This window comes from Myodes glareolus, chromosome 11 (genome assembly GCF_982192425.1).
Source record: "Myodes glareolus chromosome 11, mMyoGla1.1, whole genome shotgun sequence".
NCBI lineage: Eukaryota > Metazoa > Chordata > Mammalia > Rodentia > Cricetidae > Myodes > Myodes glareolus.
In genome coordinates, this window is record NC_142036.1 from 7,178,996 (window position 1) to 7,199,184 (window position 20,189).

Genomic DNA, 20,189 nt, shown 5'->3' on the forward strand with positions numbered 1-20,189 from the left:
GCAGACACAGGTGTTGACACTGACAATAGCAGGGAATATGTGGGTCACCTTTACAAATTTAAAACTGATATTTGCAAGCATGGTGATTAGGAATTTCTTTAAGCAATGGGAATTAATTTTAGTCCTATTATTCCTTTCATCAATACTTAACCACAAGTTTTGAGCAAGTCTTTAGGTTACCCTTTCCTGTCCTCTCATCCCTGCTCCTTCAGAGTTTCTGAAACACCTCAGCTGTGGACACGACACCACTGTGTCTTACACAGTAATAGATGGAAGACTACGCATATCAGGCTTCTGAGCTCCATGGACGAAGTATCAGGCACTGTGTCTAGATCCCATGAGAGGAGCTCTGTCCTCAATCTTTTGTTCATGTTTTGTACTCATAATGCTTGGGAGTTTCCACCTAATCCTTTCAATCCCATGTAAAATGTTCTACAATACCCACTGGGGAAGATATGAGTAAATATCCTGGCAGGACACATTTAATGTGCCTCCAGGATTGCTATGTTCAGCCACAGGCTGTTGTAGGTGAATGTCAGAGTAGACAATTTGGAAAGAATGCCTTTGTAACTCCATACTGTGACTTCACACCAAACCTGGTTCCTGGAACAGACTTACCTGTAACTGCTGACACCAGGTAAAGGATGAGCTAACTGCAGTACAGGCTGAGAACCTGTGTGCTCAGAAGCAGTGAACAGAGCGTATTATTGTGGTACTGTGGGGTAGCGCACATCGCTGTATTTACAAACGTAATTTCTGAAATTTACACGTGAATGAAAAAGAGCTTTCCTTCAATCAAAGCAGGAATCTGTTTGACACAGAAAAATAAAGGATCTCTGAGTTAGTCAGTGGTATGGTGAGTTCCAAGTCCTAAACCTGTCTGGGGAAATGCATTCCCTGTTTCATTATTGCACCTATATAGACAGGAGCTCTTCCATCTCACTGAGAAAAATGCCGTCACATCCATGTTTGTTAATGTGACCCACATGTCAATGGTTCATGGCCATCTGTTGCTTCCCAGAGTCCACCATAACAGTGATGCTGTGAAGATGCATTGACCATCCTGCCCCCAACAGACACTAGCATAGAACACTGGAGACTGCTGTCATCCATTCATTACCAGTGGTCTGCAGAACTCTGAATACGCCTGAGATATCATCTGTGTATTTTGGGGACAATTTTCCCCAAAATGTTTCCCATGATCCTGAGACCCAAATATTCTTAACCTATAATAATGAGTGGTTCGTGACCTAGTTTCCTATCCAGTGACAGTAGCCAATTCCTATTGGCCCATATTTTAGAATTTGATGTCACGTATTGATTGTATTAAACAAAGAAGCTCTCAAGTATTGTAGCACAGGGACCTCACATTTTAACAACTCCACAGTCTCTGAATATAATGATGTTGGCAATGGAATCCACCGAGGAAATCAGTCAGTGCACAACTTCTTAATCAGCCTCTGCTACCTTTTGTTTCTCAGGCATTGGTGGATGAATCTACAGTGCCACCTGCTGGTTTGAAGAATCAGCTAATACAAGATTGTGTATGAGTTCACACACCCTGCCCATACTATGACTCTGACATCTGTCCTCAGTGTCCTAAGGTGATGTTGAGTAGATGATTCAAGGATGAATGTTGAGCTGTGCATAGTCATTTTCCACATCTCCATAAATCCCAGTCTCTTCTTAGGTGTTATGATGTCTATTTTTAGCAGTCATCACTGATGATGAAGTTGATACACAGCTCAACTGATGATGGGAGTCTACAAGTCTGGCCAAAATCAAAACACACTTTACAAGAAAGATGACCAGCAGGAATCCAATGGCCTGTAAGAGTTGATGCTGTATCAGTATAGGTTCACATTCTGATTATACTTGAGGCTGTAGGACAGGTTTCTGAGACCATGAAGGAAGTAAATATGGGACCAGGAAGTAATGTATGATCTCAGATCCTACCTTAATTAGAAAATGAATTAATTGGCTTAATGATTTCTGGGAAAAGTACTTTAGTAAAATCAACTTGCAAGAATTACACTCATGTGGCTGTGCATTTTTATACAAATCTTACATTCTAAGACACTGGACTTCTGCTGAACCACAAAGCCAGACTTAACTATACATATGATGTTAAGTAACATTTAAGAGCATGAAAATGGTTTTGTTTAGCTACACTTTATTTATTGACCCCTTATTTGCCAAATTCGTATTTATTTTATTGAAAGTTACCCTGACAAAGGGCCCAGTTTTTAATAATCCAGAGGTATTTTCTCATAAAGCATAATCCCAGCTTTCAGTTTTTATTATTTTATTAAGGAACATATTTGTCACTGGAGATGGTCATTGGTGAAGAGATTGTCACAGTATGATATAATGAGAACTTGTTCAATCAGCACCATATTATTTATGTTTGTAATATGAAAAAAAATGAAAAAAAACTAAAGTACTGTGAGGATGAGGCAGAAAATGGACACTCAGATGATTATTTATGAGCAAGTCTCCAGTCTAATATTCTCTGTCATCTCTGTCCCAGAACTGCTTCGTGCTACTCCTGTGCTTCTGACATCTCAGGATGTGGCTACAATGCTGTGTCTGACACAGTAATAGACTGCAGAGTCTGCTGCTACTGAGCTCTATGTAGGCTGTACTAGAGGATGTGTCTGCAGTCAGCGTGCTCTGTCCCTGGAACTCTGAGCATATTTAGTTTAACCATCTTCAGGATCAATTCATCTAATCAGCTCCAGGCCATGTGCAGTCCTGTGCTTCACCCAGGTAGTAAAGTAGTCAGTGAAAGTATAGCCAGAAGTCATACAGGACAACTCATTGGGGCTTCAGGGTTTCCCAGCTCAGGCCCAGACTGCTGCAACTGGGCCTGGGAGTGGACAGCTGTGGAGGAAAAGCATTTTAGGTGTCATTGTCACTTCAGTCCCTCTTCCTTCTGCAGGTTTAGAACTGGAATGCCCCTTACCTGTAGTTGTGACATGAGGAAGAGAACAATCCAGCTCCATCCCATGGTGAGGACCTGTGTGCTCAGTGACTGTAGAGAGGACAAGGATTATAAGTTCGTCTGGGATGTGGACATCCCAGCATTTACCATAATATATTCGTGTAATTTGCATATTCATGAGCAACGAACTTCTTAGATAAGGACCTACTCTAGCTGGGGAAGTTGGAGGCAGCACACTTAGGTCAAATCACACAAAACTGAGCTCTAATTTGATTCCTGTCTGAAGAAATACATCCCATTCACCTTCCCTCAGCTCTGTGCAGATGCTTTGGGTGTAACATCAGGACCTAAGCTCACAAACGATTTCTGGTCTGAGGCAGTTGTTCTACTTTATAATATGGTAATCAGATTGATGCGCAGAAGGAGATTGTGATGATGATGGTGGTGACTGGAAATTTTAAAGTCTGCTAAGTTTTGAGAATTCACAACTTCCTTTTAGATACTTACAATTAATATTGTCATTCCAGAAGTTTGCAAACAAAAAAAAAACTTATTGAAATTACCTAAAGGGAGGAACACTTCTCATAAATGTTTATACATGGCTGTTTATTCATCATTATCTTCAATAACATAAAGAAATAAACCTCATGTCTATCATTAGATGATTGCATCAAGAAGATACGGATATACATGCAATGGAAGAGGAATATTTCATGTGAAATAATAAGGAAATTATACCACTGTATAAATTGTAGCAAACTGGAGATAACTGTATTAATTAAGATTATCTCTGAAACACAGACATTATATGAGACTCTAATTTTTAGAAATTGAATAGGTACACAGAACTATGTATACAAATATACAACAACATATAAATGAAACCGTGTAGCAGAATATAGCGAAAACAGGAATATCAAGAAAAAGAAGGGTGGAAATTTGGGGGGAAGTTTAGCAGAGTGTATAATATATAGCTATAAAATTATAAACATATATAAAAATTATTTTCATAATTTCAAATAATTTTATATTCTTTGAAATTTCCAATCACGTATTAAATATATTGTGATTCTGTGTATCCCCAAGTATGTCCCACTGACTTCCCTTAGGACCTTTTAATAAGTCTCTCCTCCAACTTCTTGACCTCTTTCTTTCATAATAACAGACTGAGTCCTATCAGTGCTAGCTATAGACAAACATGTTGTCATTCACTAGTACATAAGGAACCTTTAAAAGCATTCCTAAACAAAGTGATTGTGTTTTTCTCATCAGTTATCAAATGCCAATAGACCCAAAGTTTCATGGGGCCCCCAATAGTCCCTCTTTGTCATGTTGTAATGTTATTTTAAACATTACTTCAATTTTTAATTCTTCTCTCATATATTACATCCTGACCACAGTTCCCCCTCATTGTCAGTGAAATGCAAGTATTGATACACACACCACCTATGTGCATGCCCGTCTTCTCATCCTCCATTATTGTTGTTATTATGAATTCCAGGAATGTATTAAAGAGTACTGATGAAAGGAAACATCCCACAACACCCCTACATTTATCTTAAATTTATCACTTAGTTCTCCGCAGACTTTGACTGATGCAAAGGTGTCTTTATAGGCATTTTCTTGTGTTCTTACGGTTTTCTCTGTTTACCCATAGAACCTCATTGTTTCCCAAAGTCCTTTCCTTCAAATGCTATCAAATACCTTCCTGAAGTCAATATAACAGATATGCAAGTCTTTTCTAAAATCTTCATATTTTTTTCATCCAGGGACCTCAAGGTGAAGATATGATAATTTGTGCTATGAATCCACACTGGGCCTCTGCCAGGATTTCCTCTGCTCTGGCCTTGGTCCTTTTCAGCACAATGGGGGAGAAGACCTTACTGCAAGATGTTCACTAACTGAAATATCTTACTGATGATCATCACTACTTGCAGAAAGTCCAAATGAGCTGCAGACCATGGTAGATAGAGTGGTGGAAGTAAACAAAAATATTTATATGAAAGTAAACATCAAGGACTGAGATACAATACATGGGAAGGGCACATGAGGATTTTAACATTGTAATAAATAATCAGAACTTCAAAAAAACCAGACAATTATTTCTATCAGAGAGGAAACCTCAGATAAAAGGAGGGAACTATTTCAGATGTCAAGAGGTGGATAACCATAGCAAGGGCTGCATTCCAGACATTGGAAAAGGTTTGGTCAGCAAGAAATATAACGACAACAACAAAATTACAAATATATGAGACACTTGTCTTGAGCTGCTTTCTCTACATCTCTGAAACTTGGGCAATTAAATGCTCCCACACCCAAGCATCTAGAACTGCCCAGGATAGGAACAACTGGAGAATTGCAGTGAGCATGCTGTTCATGCTTATTTGAGCATTGCTGGGGTATAAATTATGATGACAATTCCCCTTTCCCCCAGCCTCTTATCCATACTTCCCCCTCTTCCCAACATGCAACCCTCTTTGCTTCCCCTGAGAAAAGAGCAGGCATCCCAGGGATATTTAACAAATGGTTCACAGTAAGCTACAATAAGACCAATCACATACCATTACATAAAGTCTTGATTAGACAACTCAGTAGGAAGAAAGGGGTCCTGCAAGTAGTCAAAAGAGACAGAGAGAGGATCTATTCACAGTTAATAATCACGCAAGCACTCCAAGCTCCTCAACAATAACACATATGGAGATGACCTAAGTTAGGTTCCTAGAGGCACCCTGAATTCTGCCAGCCATATTTGTCCCAGTCAGTTGATTAATGGGCCAATATCTCATGGTGTTCATGACTCCTCTGGTGTAGTGGCAGCAATGATGGGCATGGCAGCAAAAGGAGCAGAAAGTGCTAGAGCTTGCCCCAAACCCAGGTGGCTTCATTTAGATTCCAATTCCTAAAGCTGGAATTCCAATCCAAGTTCTTGTCTGGGCTGTTGGCTAAAAAGACTCAGTGATATAGCCAAAGGACTCAATATTGGTTTGTGTTGGATCCATTCATCAGTTGGTGCTGATCTATATTTAAGGGCTAAAGTATTTTTCTGCATTCTAAGTTAGCATTTTCAAAAGCCAGAGATTCAATGAGTACTCCTCTGGCTTCTAGAAAAGCTGCAGCTATCTATCAGATATAGTTAATCTTCACAAAGATTAACTAAAAGGATCTCTTGGGCTTTAAATAACCTTAGTATGTAATTGAATTATTTTCCGAGTTCTTGAATCTTGTCCCAACCATTCATGACTGCTGTATGGCATAGGGACAAGATGTAATCATTGTATATATCTTGCCTATCTGAATCAGAATAAGGGCCCTCACCAAGAATCTGATCTTGGAAGACCTCAAAACCTCTGACTCTACTTTGATGTTAAAGGGCCTTAGTTTCTTTTCTCCAAAAACTCTTCCACTGAAGCTGTGGCCCATGGTCTAGTATAGCTGAGACTAGTTGAAATCAATCATGTGGGATAACCTTATTTCTTGAAGCCCATGACTTTATCAACTCCCTCAATATATGGTGAAAACATGCCATATGACACTATTGCTTGCTTAATATCTTTCAGAGTTTTCATATGTTAGGTTCCCATTTTCATTCTATAAACTGTTGTGGGAACTCCTTCAGACAATAACATTTAAGATATCAGCCATTCGGGGCATATTCTCACGTACTATAAGTGCAGATGAAAAACATGTGCTACTCCCATTTTTCTAGATTTGGTTCCATTTATCAGCACATGCGGAGGTCTGTGGATAGCTACCCTTACTATGAGTTTACCCCCAAATAAGTAAATATTTGCTATAGTCCATTCTGAGCCATTGTGTAACTTTTTGATACTACTTTTAGATCCCTTTTGGGTATTGTGTATTTGGTGACTTTTTATAGGGAGCAACAGCAAAAGTAGCAGAAACTCTTGGTAAGTGATCTCTGACTCTGAAAGGTGCTGGAGATGCTAAATTTTCACTTGTCTTTTGCCTCTACCTTCTCTCCTTGCTTGCTAGTTCTGACAAGTTCCTAAACTGATTCAAATCTTTTTATCACTGTCTTATATAAGGTCTGAATCTATTGGCCTGTAAAAATTTCTAATGATTTCCTCAAATCCAATAATTCCTAGTTCTCATTCTGCACATGTGATTTCAAGTTTTTTTTTAATTTTTCCATTAATGATATCTTCTCATCTTTAAGATTATTTGGATGGCATGTAGATTGCATTCCAGGAGGTATGTTCGATCTCATAGTTTATCATAACTTTTTAACGATTTGATTGTCAATTTCAATAGTATGAATCCTTTCAGATAATCTCTCAGTATCATTTGGTATGGTTTCATAACCCATTGACATGGAATCAGTTTTACCTCTCAATTTATGGTTACCATTTTCAATGGTATGAATCCTTTCTACCACCTTCTCATTACTAGTCTGTAAAGTCTGTATCATTTCTAAAAGCCTCTCATTCTTGGCTCTATTATCAAACCTTTTCTTTAAAGATATTATATGAATTATCAAACTGATAGCAACTGTGACTAAGAGTGTATACACCCCAGTTACGTCATATACCTCTCCTAGAATTTCATCCATAATAGAAATGAAAAAAAATTAAATTCCTGAATGGGGATATTATCAGACATTATCTTAGAAGGGTAGCTGCCCACAGGAAGCAGTGGGCAGGGTTTCAAGAAAATATGTGGGTGCCACACACTAACACTAGTGCACCCAGCACCCGTCTGCGCTGGCTTATCATTTTCTCCTGCCCGTCCTATTCTTGCTGCCACTACACTCTGGTTCCCCCAATATTTTCTTCCTCCCCTATATGACTACTTGAACTCCACTTATTGTTTGGCTGTGTCACTGTGTACCTGCTCTCATAAGTTGCTGGATGAAGTATCGCTGGTCTCTTTCAAGATGATTGGGCTAGATTCCGGTCCCAGAAAACTCTCCGGGCAGGACAACCTAACTGTAGGTCAAAGGTTTTCTGACTGCTTTGGTATCTAATCCTTTCACTTTAGGCCTTGTACAGAAGATAGTGAATTCACTAAACCAAATACAATGGAAAATTCATGCAATCTATGAAGTTAACCCTAGCAAAGACTCTTAGTAATGGGAGACATAGAGCCTGAACTAGCCATGCAGTTGGACTGGGACTGAATGAGGACGCAATCCAACCAGATACTCTGAATGTGGCCGGATTCTCTGAATGTGGCTGACCCGGAGTCTTTCTGAAAAGCCATTGACAATGACACTGGGACTTGTTTCCTCTGCATATACTGGATTTCTGGGATCCAGTCTGTTTGGATGCTCACCTTCCTGGACCTGGAGGGAGGGAGGAGGAACTTGAACTTCCCACAAGGCAGGAAACCCTGACTGCTCTTAGGGATGGAGAGGGAGGAGGAGAGGGAGTGGGGGGAGTGGAAACGTGGTGGGAAGAGGGGCGGAAATGGAAACTTTTATAATTTAATAAAATTACTTTAAAAAAACATGTTACATTTTGTTTATTGCTGAAATCAAGGCAAAAATTCAGCAAGTTGCATGTAAGAATCTTGAAGAACAACTTATGAAATTGCATTCTCATTTCCACCAAGTAGTTCAAGCAACCAAAATAATACTGCTAAGCTTGACTTAATTAAGGTCCTCTGCTGGTAATTATAGCTGCTGTGAGCTCATGTATACAAAGGTAATGTCAGGTCCTGGAGACAACATTTCAAGACTGTCAATTCCATATTCTGGATCTTAATGCTTTCCAATCTTTTTTATGAGAGTCCTTGAGTTGTGGGTGGAACGTAAACAAAGAAGAATCATCTGTGGATGAATATTCAGTCATATTCTTAGCACTTTGGCCAGAGGTGAATGTCTGTATTTATCATTACATCTTGCATATGGAAGTTTCTGTGATCAAGGAAGTGACCAGAACTAATCTATTGGGTGTAAACATAAAAATGTATGAGACAGTTTGATAACAAAGCTATTAGTAAAAATACTAGCATAAGGTCTACTAGGGCCTATGTTATCCCAAGCCATATTTACCTGGGATGAAGACTTCCCTGTGAATCAGGCAATGAATACAATTAGAAATCAGTTAATCACTAAAGAAGAGTCAGGTACTAGAGGGTACACCTTACCTGAAGGCTAATATTGTAAGCTGTAAGGTCTGGTACAGGAATACATTTTACTAGAAAGACACTTACACATCAATGTTTATTGTCAATCTAGTCACAGAACCTAGGAAACAGAATCAGCCTTGATTTCCAACAAAGAACAAATATATGTTGAAAAGGTAAGACATACAGACAATGGAATATTACTCAGTGGTAAGAAAAGAATTGTTAACTCTACATTTAAGTGGATAGAACTTGTAAAAATATGTTAAGTGAGGTCTCCCAGGTCATTGAAGACAAATGTTTCATGTTCTCACTTATATGTGTTTCCCAGGTTTGAATACTTGCTTGGTGGGTTTAATTCATTGAAGCCAAGTGACTAGAAAGAAGATATTAGGGTCTGGAGAAGTAGGGAAGAGGATATAGTAAAACAGGAATAAAGTTAAACCAGCTGGAGATACTGGAGAAGAAAAGGCTCAAACATGAAATGATGTTGGAAAATGAAGAAATGCAGCATTGGTGTAAGTCAATCCAGAAATTAGGGATGAAAATAAAACTATGTGTAAATATATGATCTTGTAGAATAAGCAAAAAATAAATCCACAAAACACATGGAATGTGTATATCATGAGAAAACAGTAAGAATATTGGTAGTAAAGGGAAAAGCATTATAAAGTAGAGAACTATAAATTGCCTTTGTTATTTATATAACAAAACATGAGGATATAATGACCAATTCATGTTTTCCTAATTTTAAATTGCAGTTTCAATTTTCTTTGTGCTGACAATATTTTTGTACAGCTTTTGGTGTGGCTTTTATATATCTGCTGATACAGTATTTTACTAAAAAAGAATAATAATTTAAAATTGAAGAAAGCCATAGACAAAGCTGATTATATTTAGATAAGTCTTTCAGTTTAGCTATTAGTATTGTCTCAATGGTCTGGTCTTCATCACATTCCATGGTTATCTGAGTTATTGCAGAAAGCTGAAGGCAAGAAACATGGATAAGTCTTTTTGTATTTTGTATTTTTTTTAACCTGTGAGCCTTTCTACAGAAGTATTTGCATGGCTGGACAGTGCTGCTTCCAAAGACATGAGTTACTAATTGAACATCTCAGTACCAAGCTTGGATAACTCCCTATGCTTTAGTGGTCAGAGAGACCCAATAGAGGCTGAAAACAGTATGTGGTACTGCCATTGTTTTTTAATTGCCCACAAAATAACTCAATAGTTAGACTTTATTTCTGGGAAAAATTCAAATACAATAGATTGTAGGAGCCAGGGCATATGAATGACTTAAGGAAACAATCTTCCAGATATAGCAGGACTAATGCAATTATGAACTTACCAAGATTGTAACAGCATACACAAGGTGTGCACAGATTTAATACAGATTGAGTAACAGTGTTGTGAGGACACAGACATAGGTTCCTCTCATGAATCAATAAGTTTGAGCAATTGAAACTTGCTGACAAAGGAAAAATATTTTTCTCTAAAGGAGTCTCATTTGATACATTAACCACACTGAAGAGTGGATCCATGCCCACAGTAGAAGGCCAACACAATATGAACTCAATGGTATGTTTGCAAACATTTTCTATCGCACAAAATTTTAGTGCATTTCTTTTTGTCTGATATTATGGCTCCATTGTTGTATTCTTTTTTCTAATTTTTTTTCATAGTTTATCAAATTTTGAAAGTTTCCATTTCCGCCCCTCCTCCCAACACCCTCGCAGTCCCCCCCCTTCTCCTCCCTCTCCATCCCTAAGAGCAGTCAGGGCTTCCAGCCCTGTGGGAAGTTCAAGTTCAGGAAGTTGAGTATCCAAACAGACTGGATCCCAAAAATCCAGTATATGCAGAGGAAACATGTCCCAGTGTCATTGTCAGTGGTTTTTCAGAAAGGCTCCGGGCCAGCCACATTCAGAGAATCTGGCCACATTCAGAAAATCTGGTTGGATCACGTGCTCGTTCAGTCCCAGTCCAACTGACCTTGGTGAACTCTCATTAGATCAGTCCCCTTGTATCAGTGGGTGATCGCACCCCTCGCAGTCCTGAGTTTTTTACATGTTCTTCCTCGTTCTGCCCCTCATTTGGACCATGGGGGGCTCAGTCCAGTGCTCCAAAGTGGGTCTCCGTCTGTATCGCCATCCATCGTCGGATGAAGGATCTACGGTGATAAGCAAAATCTTCATCAGTATGGTTATAGGCCAAGGCCGGTTCAGGCACCCTCTCCTCTGTCTAGAGAACAATCTGGGGTTCTCTCCTTGGACCTGGGATCCCATTTATAATCAAGTATCTTGTAAACCCTAAAATGACTCCCTTAGTTGAGATATATTCTTCCCTGATCCCATATCCATCTTTCCTCACTCCCCTCGTCTCAGTCACCCGAGTTTTCCCCATTCCTCCCCTACTCCTTTCTCTCTAACCCTCTTCCCTTCCAACAACCCTCCCACCCACCCACCCATGCACCCGAGGTTACCTGAGACTCTTGTCTATTTCCAATCTCCAGGAGGATAAGTACATGATTTTCTTCAGGTTCACCTTCTTATTTAGCTTCTCTAGGATCTCGAATAATAGGCTCAAAGACCTTTAATTATGGCTAGAATCCACTTATGAGTGAATACATACCATATTCCTCTTTTTGGGTCTGGCTTACCTCACTCAGCAAAGCGTTTTCTATGTCCATCCATTTGCATGCAAAATTCAAGATGTCATTGTTTTTTACCGCTGAGTAAAACTCTAGTGTATATATGTTCCACACCTTCTTTAACCATACTTCTATTGAGGGGCACCTAGGTTATTTCCAGGTTCTGGCTATTACAAATAGTGCTGCTATGAACATAGTTGAACAAATGTTTTTGTAGTATGATACGGCATCTCTTGGTTATATTCCCAAGAGTGGAATTGCTGGGTCCTGCGGGAGATTAACTCCGAGTTTCCTGAGAAACCGCCACACTGATTTCCACAGTGGCTGTACAAGTTTGCATTCCCACCAACAATGAATGAGAGTTCCCCTCTCTCCACATCCTCTCCAGCATAGGCTATCATTGGTGTTTTTGACTTTAGCTAATCTGACCGGTGTAAAATGGTATCTCATAGCTGTTTTGATTTGCATTTCCCTGATCGCTAAGGATGTTGAGCATGACCTTAAGTGTCTTTTGACCATTCGGAGTTCTTCTGTTGAGAATTCTCTGTTCAGATCAGCATCCCAATTTTTAATTTGTTTAATTAGAGTTTTAGTGTCTAGTTTCTTGAGTTCTTTGTATATTTTGGAGATCAGGTCTTTGTCTGATGAGGGGTTGGTGAAGATCTCCCAGTCAGAAGGTATCCTTTTTGTCTTACTGACAGTGTCCTTTGCTTTACAGAAGCTTCTCAGTTTCAGGAGGTCCCATTTATTCATTGATTCTCTTTTTGTCTGTGCTACTGGGGTTCTACTTAGGAAGTGGTCTCCTGTGCCTATGTCTTGTAGACTACTTCCCACTTTCTCTTCTATCTGGTTCAAAGTGGTCAGATTAATGTTGAGGTCTTTAATCCATTTGGACTTGATTTTTGTGCATGGTTATAGATATGGATCTACTTTCATTCTTGTACAGGTTGACATCCAGTTATGCCAGCACCATTTGATAAAGATGCTTTCCTTCTTCCATTGCATACCTTTAGCCCCCTTTTTGAAAATCAGGTGTTTATAGGTTTGTGGGTTAATATCTGGGTCTTCTATTTGATTCCATAGGTCGACTTCTCTGTTCTTATGCCAGTACCAAGCTGTTTTCAATACTGTAGCTCTGTAAGAGAGTTTGAAGTCAGGGATGGTTATACCTCCAGACTTTCCGTTATTATATAAGATTGTTTTGGCTATCCTGGGCTTTTTATTTTTCCATATAAAATTAATTATTATTCCCTAAAGGTCTGTGAAGAAGTTTGATGGGATTTTGATGGGGATTGCATTGAATCTATAGATTGCTCTTGGTAGAATTGCCATTTTTACTATGTTGATCCTCCCAATCCAAGAGCAAGGGAGATCTTTCCATTTTCTGGTATCCTCCTCAATTTCTTTCTTCAAAGACTTAAAGTTCTTGTCAAATAGGTCTTTCACTTCCTTGGTCAGAGTTATCCCAAGATATCTTTTGCTATTTGTGGCTATCGTGAAAGGTGAAGTTTCTCTGATTTCCCTCCCTGCTTCTTTATCCTTTGTGTATAGGCGGGCAACTGATTTTTTGGAGTTGATCTTGTATCCTGCCACATTACTAAAGGTGTTTATCAGCTGTAGGAGTTCTTTGGTAGAGTTTTTGGGGTCGCTCATGTATACTATCATATCGTCTGCAAATAACGAGAGTTTAACTTCTTCCTTTCCAATTCGAATCCCCTTGATCCCTTTATGTGGTCGTATTGCTATTGCTAGAACTTCTAGCACTATATTGAAGAGGTATGGGGAGAGTGGACAGCCTTGTCTTGTTCCTGATTTCAATGGAATGGCTTTGAGTTTCTCTCCGTTCAGTTTGATGTTAGCTGTCAGCTTCTGTAAATAGCTTTTATTATATTTAGGTATGATCCTTTTATCCCCAATCTCTCCAACACCTTTATCATAAATGGATGTTGTCATTTATGTTATGTTATGCTATGTATGTCATTTATGTTATCATAAATGGATGTTTGTCAAATGCTTTTTCAGCATCTAATGAGATGATCATAAGGTTTTTTCTTTCAGTTTATTTATATGATGGATTACATTGATGGATTTGCATATGTTGAACCAGCCCTGCATCTCTGGAATGAAGCCGACTTGATCATAATGGATAATTTTTCTAATGTGTTCTTGGAATCGGTTTGCCAGGATTTTGTTGAGAATTTTTGCGTCGATGTTCATGAGTGAGATTGGCCTGTAATTCTCTTTCTTGGTTGTGTCTTTATGTGGTTTTGGTATCAAGGTAACTGTAGCTTCATAAAAGGAGTTTGGCAAAGACTCTTCTGTTTCTATATTGTGAAATACCTTAAGGACTACAGGTATCAGGTCTTCTTGAAAGTTCTGGTAGAATTCTGCATTGAAACCATCTGGCCCTGGGCTTTTTTTGGTTGGGAGGTTTTTGATAACTGTTTCTAATTTTTCGCGACTAACAGGTCTATTTAGATTGTTCATCTGGTCTTGATTTAACTTTGGTATATGGTATTTATCTAAAAATCAATCCATTTCTCATACATTTTCCAACTTTGTGGCATATAAACTTTCGTAGTAAGATCTAATGATTCTCTGAATTTCCTCTGTGTCTGTTGTTATGTCCCCCTTTTCATTTCTGATCTTATTAATTTGGGTGTTCTCTCTCTGCTGTTTTATTAGTTTGGCTAGGGGTTTGTATCTTGTTGATTTTCTCCATGAACCAACTTTTTGTTTCATTGATTTTTTGGATTGTTTTCTGTGTTTCTATTTTGTTGATTTCAGCCCTCAGTTTGATTATTTCCAATCTTCTACTCCTCCTGGGAGATTCTGCTTCTTTTTTTCCAGAGCTTTGAGGTGTGCTGTTAAGTCTCCAAAATGTGCTTTCTCCGTTTTCTTCAATTGGGCACTTAGTGCTATGAACTTTCCTCTTAGCACTGCTTTCATTGTGTCCCATAGATTTGAGTATGTTGTGTCCTTATTTTCATTAAATTCAAGGAAGACTTTAACTTCTTTCTTTATTTTTTCCTTGACCCAGGGATGATTCACTAGTTGACTGTTCAACTTCCACACTTTTGTAGGCTTTCTGGTATTAGAATTGTTATTGAATTCTAACTTTTTTCCATGGTGATCCAACAAGACACAGGTGGTTACTAATATTTATTTGTATCTATGGAAGTTTGCTTTGTTTCCGAGTATGTGGTCAATTTTTGAGAAGGTTCCATGAGCTGCAGAGAAGAAGGTATATTCTTTCCTTTTTGGGTGGAATGTTCTATAGATATCTGTTAAGTCCATTTGATTCATTACCGCTAGTAATTCTCTTAGTTCTCTGTTGAGTTTCTGTTTGATTGACCTGTCCATTGGTGAGAGAAGTGTGTTGAAGTATCCTACGATTAGTGTGTATGGTTTGATTACTGCCTTGAGTTCTAAAAGTTTTTCTTTTACATAAGTGGGTGTTTTGATATTAGGGGCATAGATATTCAGGATTGAGACTTCCTCCTGATGAATTGTTCCTGTTATGAGTATGAAATGTCCATCTCCGTCTCTTCTGATTGATTTTAGTTTGAAGTCAATTTTGTTAGATATTAGGATGGCCACACCCGCTTGTTTCTTAGGTCCATTTGCTTGGAAAACCTTTTCCCAACCCTTTACTCTGAGTAGATGTCTATCTTTGTGGTTGAGGTGTGTCTCTTCTAAACAGCAGAATGTTGGATCCTGTTTTCGTATCCAATCTCTTAGTCTGTGCCTTTTTATAGGTGAGTTGAGTCCATTAATATTAAGTGATATTAATGACCAGTGGTTGTTGATTCCGGTTATTATTTTTATGTGTGTGTGTATGTGTAGTAGAGTTTGTGTGTTTCTCTTCTTTGTGTTGTGGTTGTGAAGGGTCGCTAGATGTCTGGGTTATTGCAGGCAGTGTTGGCAATGCTGGATTCCTTGGGTTGCGATTTTCTTTCTATTACTTTCTGTAAGGCTGGATCTGTGGCTACGAATTGTTTAAATTTATTTTTATCCTGGAATATATTGTTTTCTCCGTTGATAGTGAATGATAGCTTGAATGGGTATAGTAGTCTGGGTTTACATCCATGGCCTCTTAGTTTCTGCAGTACCTCTATCCAGGACCTTCTGGCTTTCATGGTTTCCATAGAGAAGTCCAGTGTAAGCCTGATAGGTTTACCTTTATAAGTTATTTGACCTTTTTCTTTTGCAGCTCTTAATATTCTTTCTTTAATCTGTATGTTTTGTGTTTTGATTATCTCTTATAAAAGTGACCTGGGTTATTGTGTCTCTCCATAGAAATAGAGCAATAAGGCTGCATTCAAGCTTTTCAGAGTAATAACACCACTTACGGTGTTAGTTTCTAGTTGTATTGCAGGTAAAAACTATATGACAATAACAACTCAAGGAGGAAAGACATATGTTCTCAATTTGATGTACAGTCAATCATAACAAGGAAGTCGTGAACTCAAGACCTTGATAGAGCAAGACACGTAGCTTTCACATTTAGAAGCAGCAAAGATAAATGCTTATACTTCATTTGCTATCTAATTTATATTCACGTCAGGACCCCAGACTGTATCAATAGTGTTGCCAACACTTGGGGCAGATCTTAAACTCAGTTTCAGCAGTCTTGTTCTTCTCTCACTACACCTTCTAATGTTTAAAGCTAATCTAATGACACCATCAAAAGCAAGTCCAAGACTCATTTCCCAGGTAATTCTAGGCCCGATAAATTTGACCATCTATATGAAGATAGACTACAAAAATTCAGAAACTATGTTTTCTCTCCTAGGGAACAAAATGAAGGGCATAGTGTGAAAATGGTCTGAGGGTGAGGAAGTGTATCTGCTAAAAGTCAAAATTGAGCATATCTGATCTTAGAATGTACCTCATGAAGAGAAACGGAGGTTTTAAACTTACAAGGATTCCAAGATTCAGGAGCATTCCCTGCCTTTCTCTTGGTTCCTCCAGAATCTCAAATACTATCTTAGCCAGGAAATCCCACTGAAGTTCTACCCAAAATCAACAGAAAGTTCTGTGATTTCCTGAGCTTCCTTGGGATCTGATATTGCACAATATTTTTTCATTAATTTATTTATTTGTTTATAAAATTTTCCACTTTCTCCCCTCCTCCCTATACCCTCCCATTCCCCCTACTCCCTCTCCTCCTCCCCCCACTCCCTCCCCTCCTTCCTGACACTGAGACTTGTTTCCTCTGCATATACTGGATATTTGGGATCCAGTCTGTTTGGATACTCACCTTCCTGGACCTGGAGGGAGGGGGGAGGAACTTGAACTTCCCACAGGGCAGGAATCCCTGACTGTTCTTAGGGATGGAGAGGGAGGAGGAGAGGGAGTGGGAGGTGTTGGGAGGAGGGGCGGGAATGGAAACTTTTATAATTTAATAAACTTTGAAAAAAAATTATGAAAAAACTAATGAACTAGTATTCTGATTCTGACAAAACACCACCATTATTATTATAACCACAAATAATAAAAATATTAAGGGATTTTTTCTCTTTATGAATATTTTTATAGACTTCAAAAGATCAGCTTGAATTCACCAACACCCACAGTTTGAGAAAAGCTTAAGACAATCCAACCAAACTATGATTTGTTTCCCACCAGCCTATTTTCTTAATGGGAAAATTGGTTCATACTGCGAAGCACGTTTATTGTCTCTCAAATATGTTATCCAAAATTGTTAAAAATACAGAAGACAGAGGCCTTCATGATCTTATCAGTGCTTTGTAGGAAGATGTTTTTTAATAGGACATCAGTTGAACAAAATTAATCTTAGACTTAGTATTCAGTTTCATTCTATCTTTAAATGGATTTGTGTGACAGTTCTTCCACATAATGATACAAAATATGATTGGGGTTAAGTTCAGGCACATTTATGGGGTAGTTGGAATAATTCTGTTTTATCTGTGGATATAGATTCTTCCCTTTACCAGAAAATTTCTGACAGGCTCACTCTGTGTACAAAATATGACTGTCTCACCTTCCTTCATTATCTAAGTTGATATTGACTAGAAGCTTCAAGAATTAATAGTGAGTTCCACCTCAGTTGATTTCCAAATCTCATGAAACCCAGTCTTTTCTTTGGCATTGTTGGATATAGCTGTAACAGTGAATTCTGGTGATAAAGTGTGTTGGTAGACAGCACAATTGATTGATGATGTTCACAAGTACTCAACCATTCAAAAATCAAAAGACACTGTAGAACAAAGGTGACCACAAGTTTGACATCCAATGGCCTGTGAGAGGTAGACGTATCAGTATAGTTCTATAAAGGTTTGAGACTGTGGGGCAGATTTCAGAGACTGGGAAGGAAGTAAATATGGGAGCAGGGAATAATGTATGATCTCAGAACCTACCTGAATTAACATGTACATACATTGATTTGATTAATGATTTTTGTGAAATGTAATTTAATCATACTTGACCAACTTACAGGAATTATATTATATGCAGTGCATTTGGACACATATCTAACATTTTAAGAGACTGGAACTTCTGCAGGACCACACAGCCAGTGTTAATTACAAACATGGAGTCATATAACTTTTAAGACCTTGAAAGACTTTTGTTTTCCCAGCAGTTTTCATTTGGACTTTACTGTTAAAAATCATATTTCAGTTTATTAAAAACTACCTTCAAAATGTCCTGTTCTCTTAGAATCCAGAGATGGATACTTCATTAACATACTTCATAGTTTTCAGTTTTTATTTTATTAATTAAGAACCATTTCAATGAATATGGTCATTGGTGAAGAGATTGTGAAGGTATGGTGTACACTAAATCATCACTCCTGCATTCACAGATATAATTTTGAAAAGTTTTTACAAAAAAAGTGAGAGACAAAACAACATTCAGAATGATTGTTTCTGTGAATGTCTTAAGGCTTATCTTCTCTCTCATTTCAGTCCCAGGGCAGTTTCCTGCTCCTCCAGGGTTTCTGACACACTCAGGATGTGGTTGCAACACTGTGTCTTGCACAGAAATAGACTGCAGAGTCTTCAGATGTCAGGCTGCTGAGCGCCATGTAGGCTGTGCTGGAGGATTTGTCTGCAGTCAGTGTGGCCTTGCCCTGGAACTTCTCATTGTAACTAGTATCACCACTATTAGGATTAATAACTCCAATCCACTCCAGACCCTGTCCCGGCCTCTGCTTCACCCAGTGCATAAAGTAGTCAGTGAAAGTATAGCCTGAAGTCTTGCAGGACAATTTAACTGAGGTCCCAGGTCTCCCCAGTTCAGACCCTGACTGATGTAGTTGTACCTGGGAGAGGACACCTGAGAAGAAAAAGACAAAGTAGATTGTCAGAGACATTGTCACCTCAGTCCCTGTCATCTTCTCAGGTTTGGAATTAGAAATTCCTTACCTGTCATTACTGACACAAGGAAGAGAATGATACAGCTCCATCCCATGGTGTGGGCCTTGTGTGCTCAGTGACTGCTGAGAAGACACTGATCATATGTTGTTGTTGGGTGTGCGCATTCCTGTATTTACCATAATAGACTCAGGTAATTTGCATATTCAAGAACAGGAGACTTCTTAAATAAACAGCTAGTCCTCTTTGAGATGGTGGTGGAGGACACTTGAGGCAAGCAACAGGATGATGAAGTTCAAGTCCTAATACTGTCTGAAGAAATGCATCTCATGCCATTCCCTCAGGTCTGCAGATGGAGAGACAAGGGGACCCAAGCCCTCAATAGATTCTGGTCTGAGACATTTGCTCTACTTTATGACAAGATTGTCATATTGATTTATAGAAGGTGGTTGTGATGAGAATGGTGGTGTCTGGAAATTTCAAAACTTGCTGAATTTTGAGAAATTACAGGCTGAGTTCAGATGAATATAGGTAATATTTGCCATACCTGAAGGTTTCATACAAAAACTCATTGAAATGACCTAAAGAAACATACCTCAGAAATATTTGCAAATTGATGTTTAATACATCACAATCTTCCATATCTTATGAAAATAAACTTTGTGACTTTCAGCAGATGATTGCAGCAATAAGACCTCACTATATATGTGACACAACTGAACTAGGTCAACTGAAAGAATACAGAACTTACATCACCTAGACCTGTATGGAGTGGGGAGGTCCTGGGACTTCCCACAGGGCAGGAAGTCCTTACTGCTCTTAGGACTTGAAAGGGAGGGGAGGGGGGAGGGGGGAGGCAAAAGGGAGGTGGGAAGGAGGTGAAAATTTTTAATAAATAAATAAATAAGTTAAAAATATAGAAAGAAAAATCAACTTTAAAGAAATCAACTCAATATGAAGAAAAGTGTCCAACAAGTAAGGCAAAGAATCAGACAGATCCCATTCCAGTGTTAGTAATCCCAAAAGCATGCCAAGCTATTTAATCAAAGCAAGTATGCTGAGGACCTAAGGCAGTCCTACAGTATCCCTGATTTTCAAAACCCCTCATGAGTCCTCATTAGTTAATTATTTGGACCGTGATCTCATGGTGTCTGTGTGTCCTCTGGTTTTT

General features: G+C 38.6%; 1 gene segment (V, D, J or C); it reads right to left on the bottom strand.

Annotated features, from left to right (window-relative positions):
• LOC148120330 (Ig heavy chain V region 102-like) overlaps window positions 1–19,178 on the bottom strand; it is a 176,082-nt gene extending 156,904 nt beyond the window's left edge. The window contains 1 exon segment of the V gene segment in view: window positions 19,070–19,178. Within this exon segment, the coding sequence occupies window positions 19,070–19,115 (46 nt within the window).
• Window positions 19,179–20,189: the final 1,011 nt, after the last annotated feature.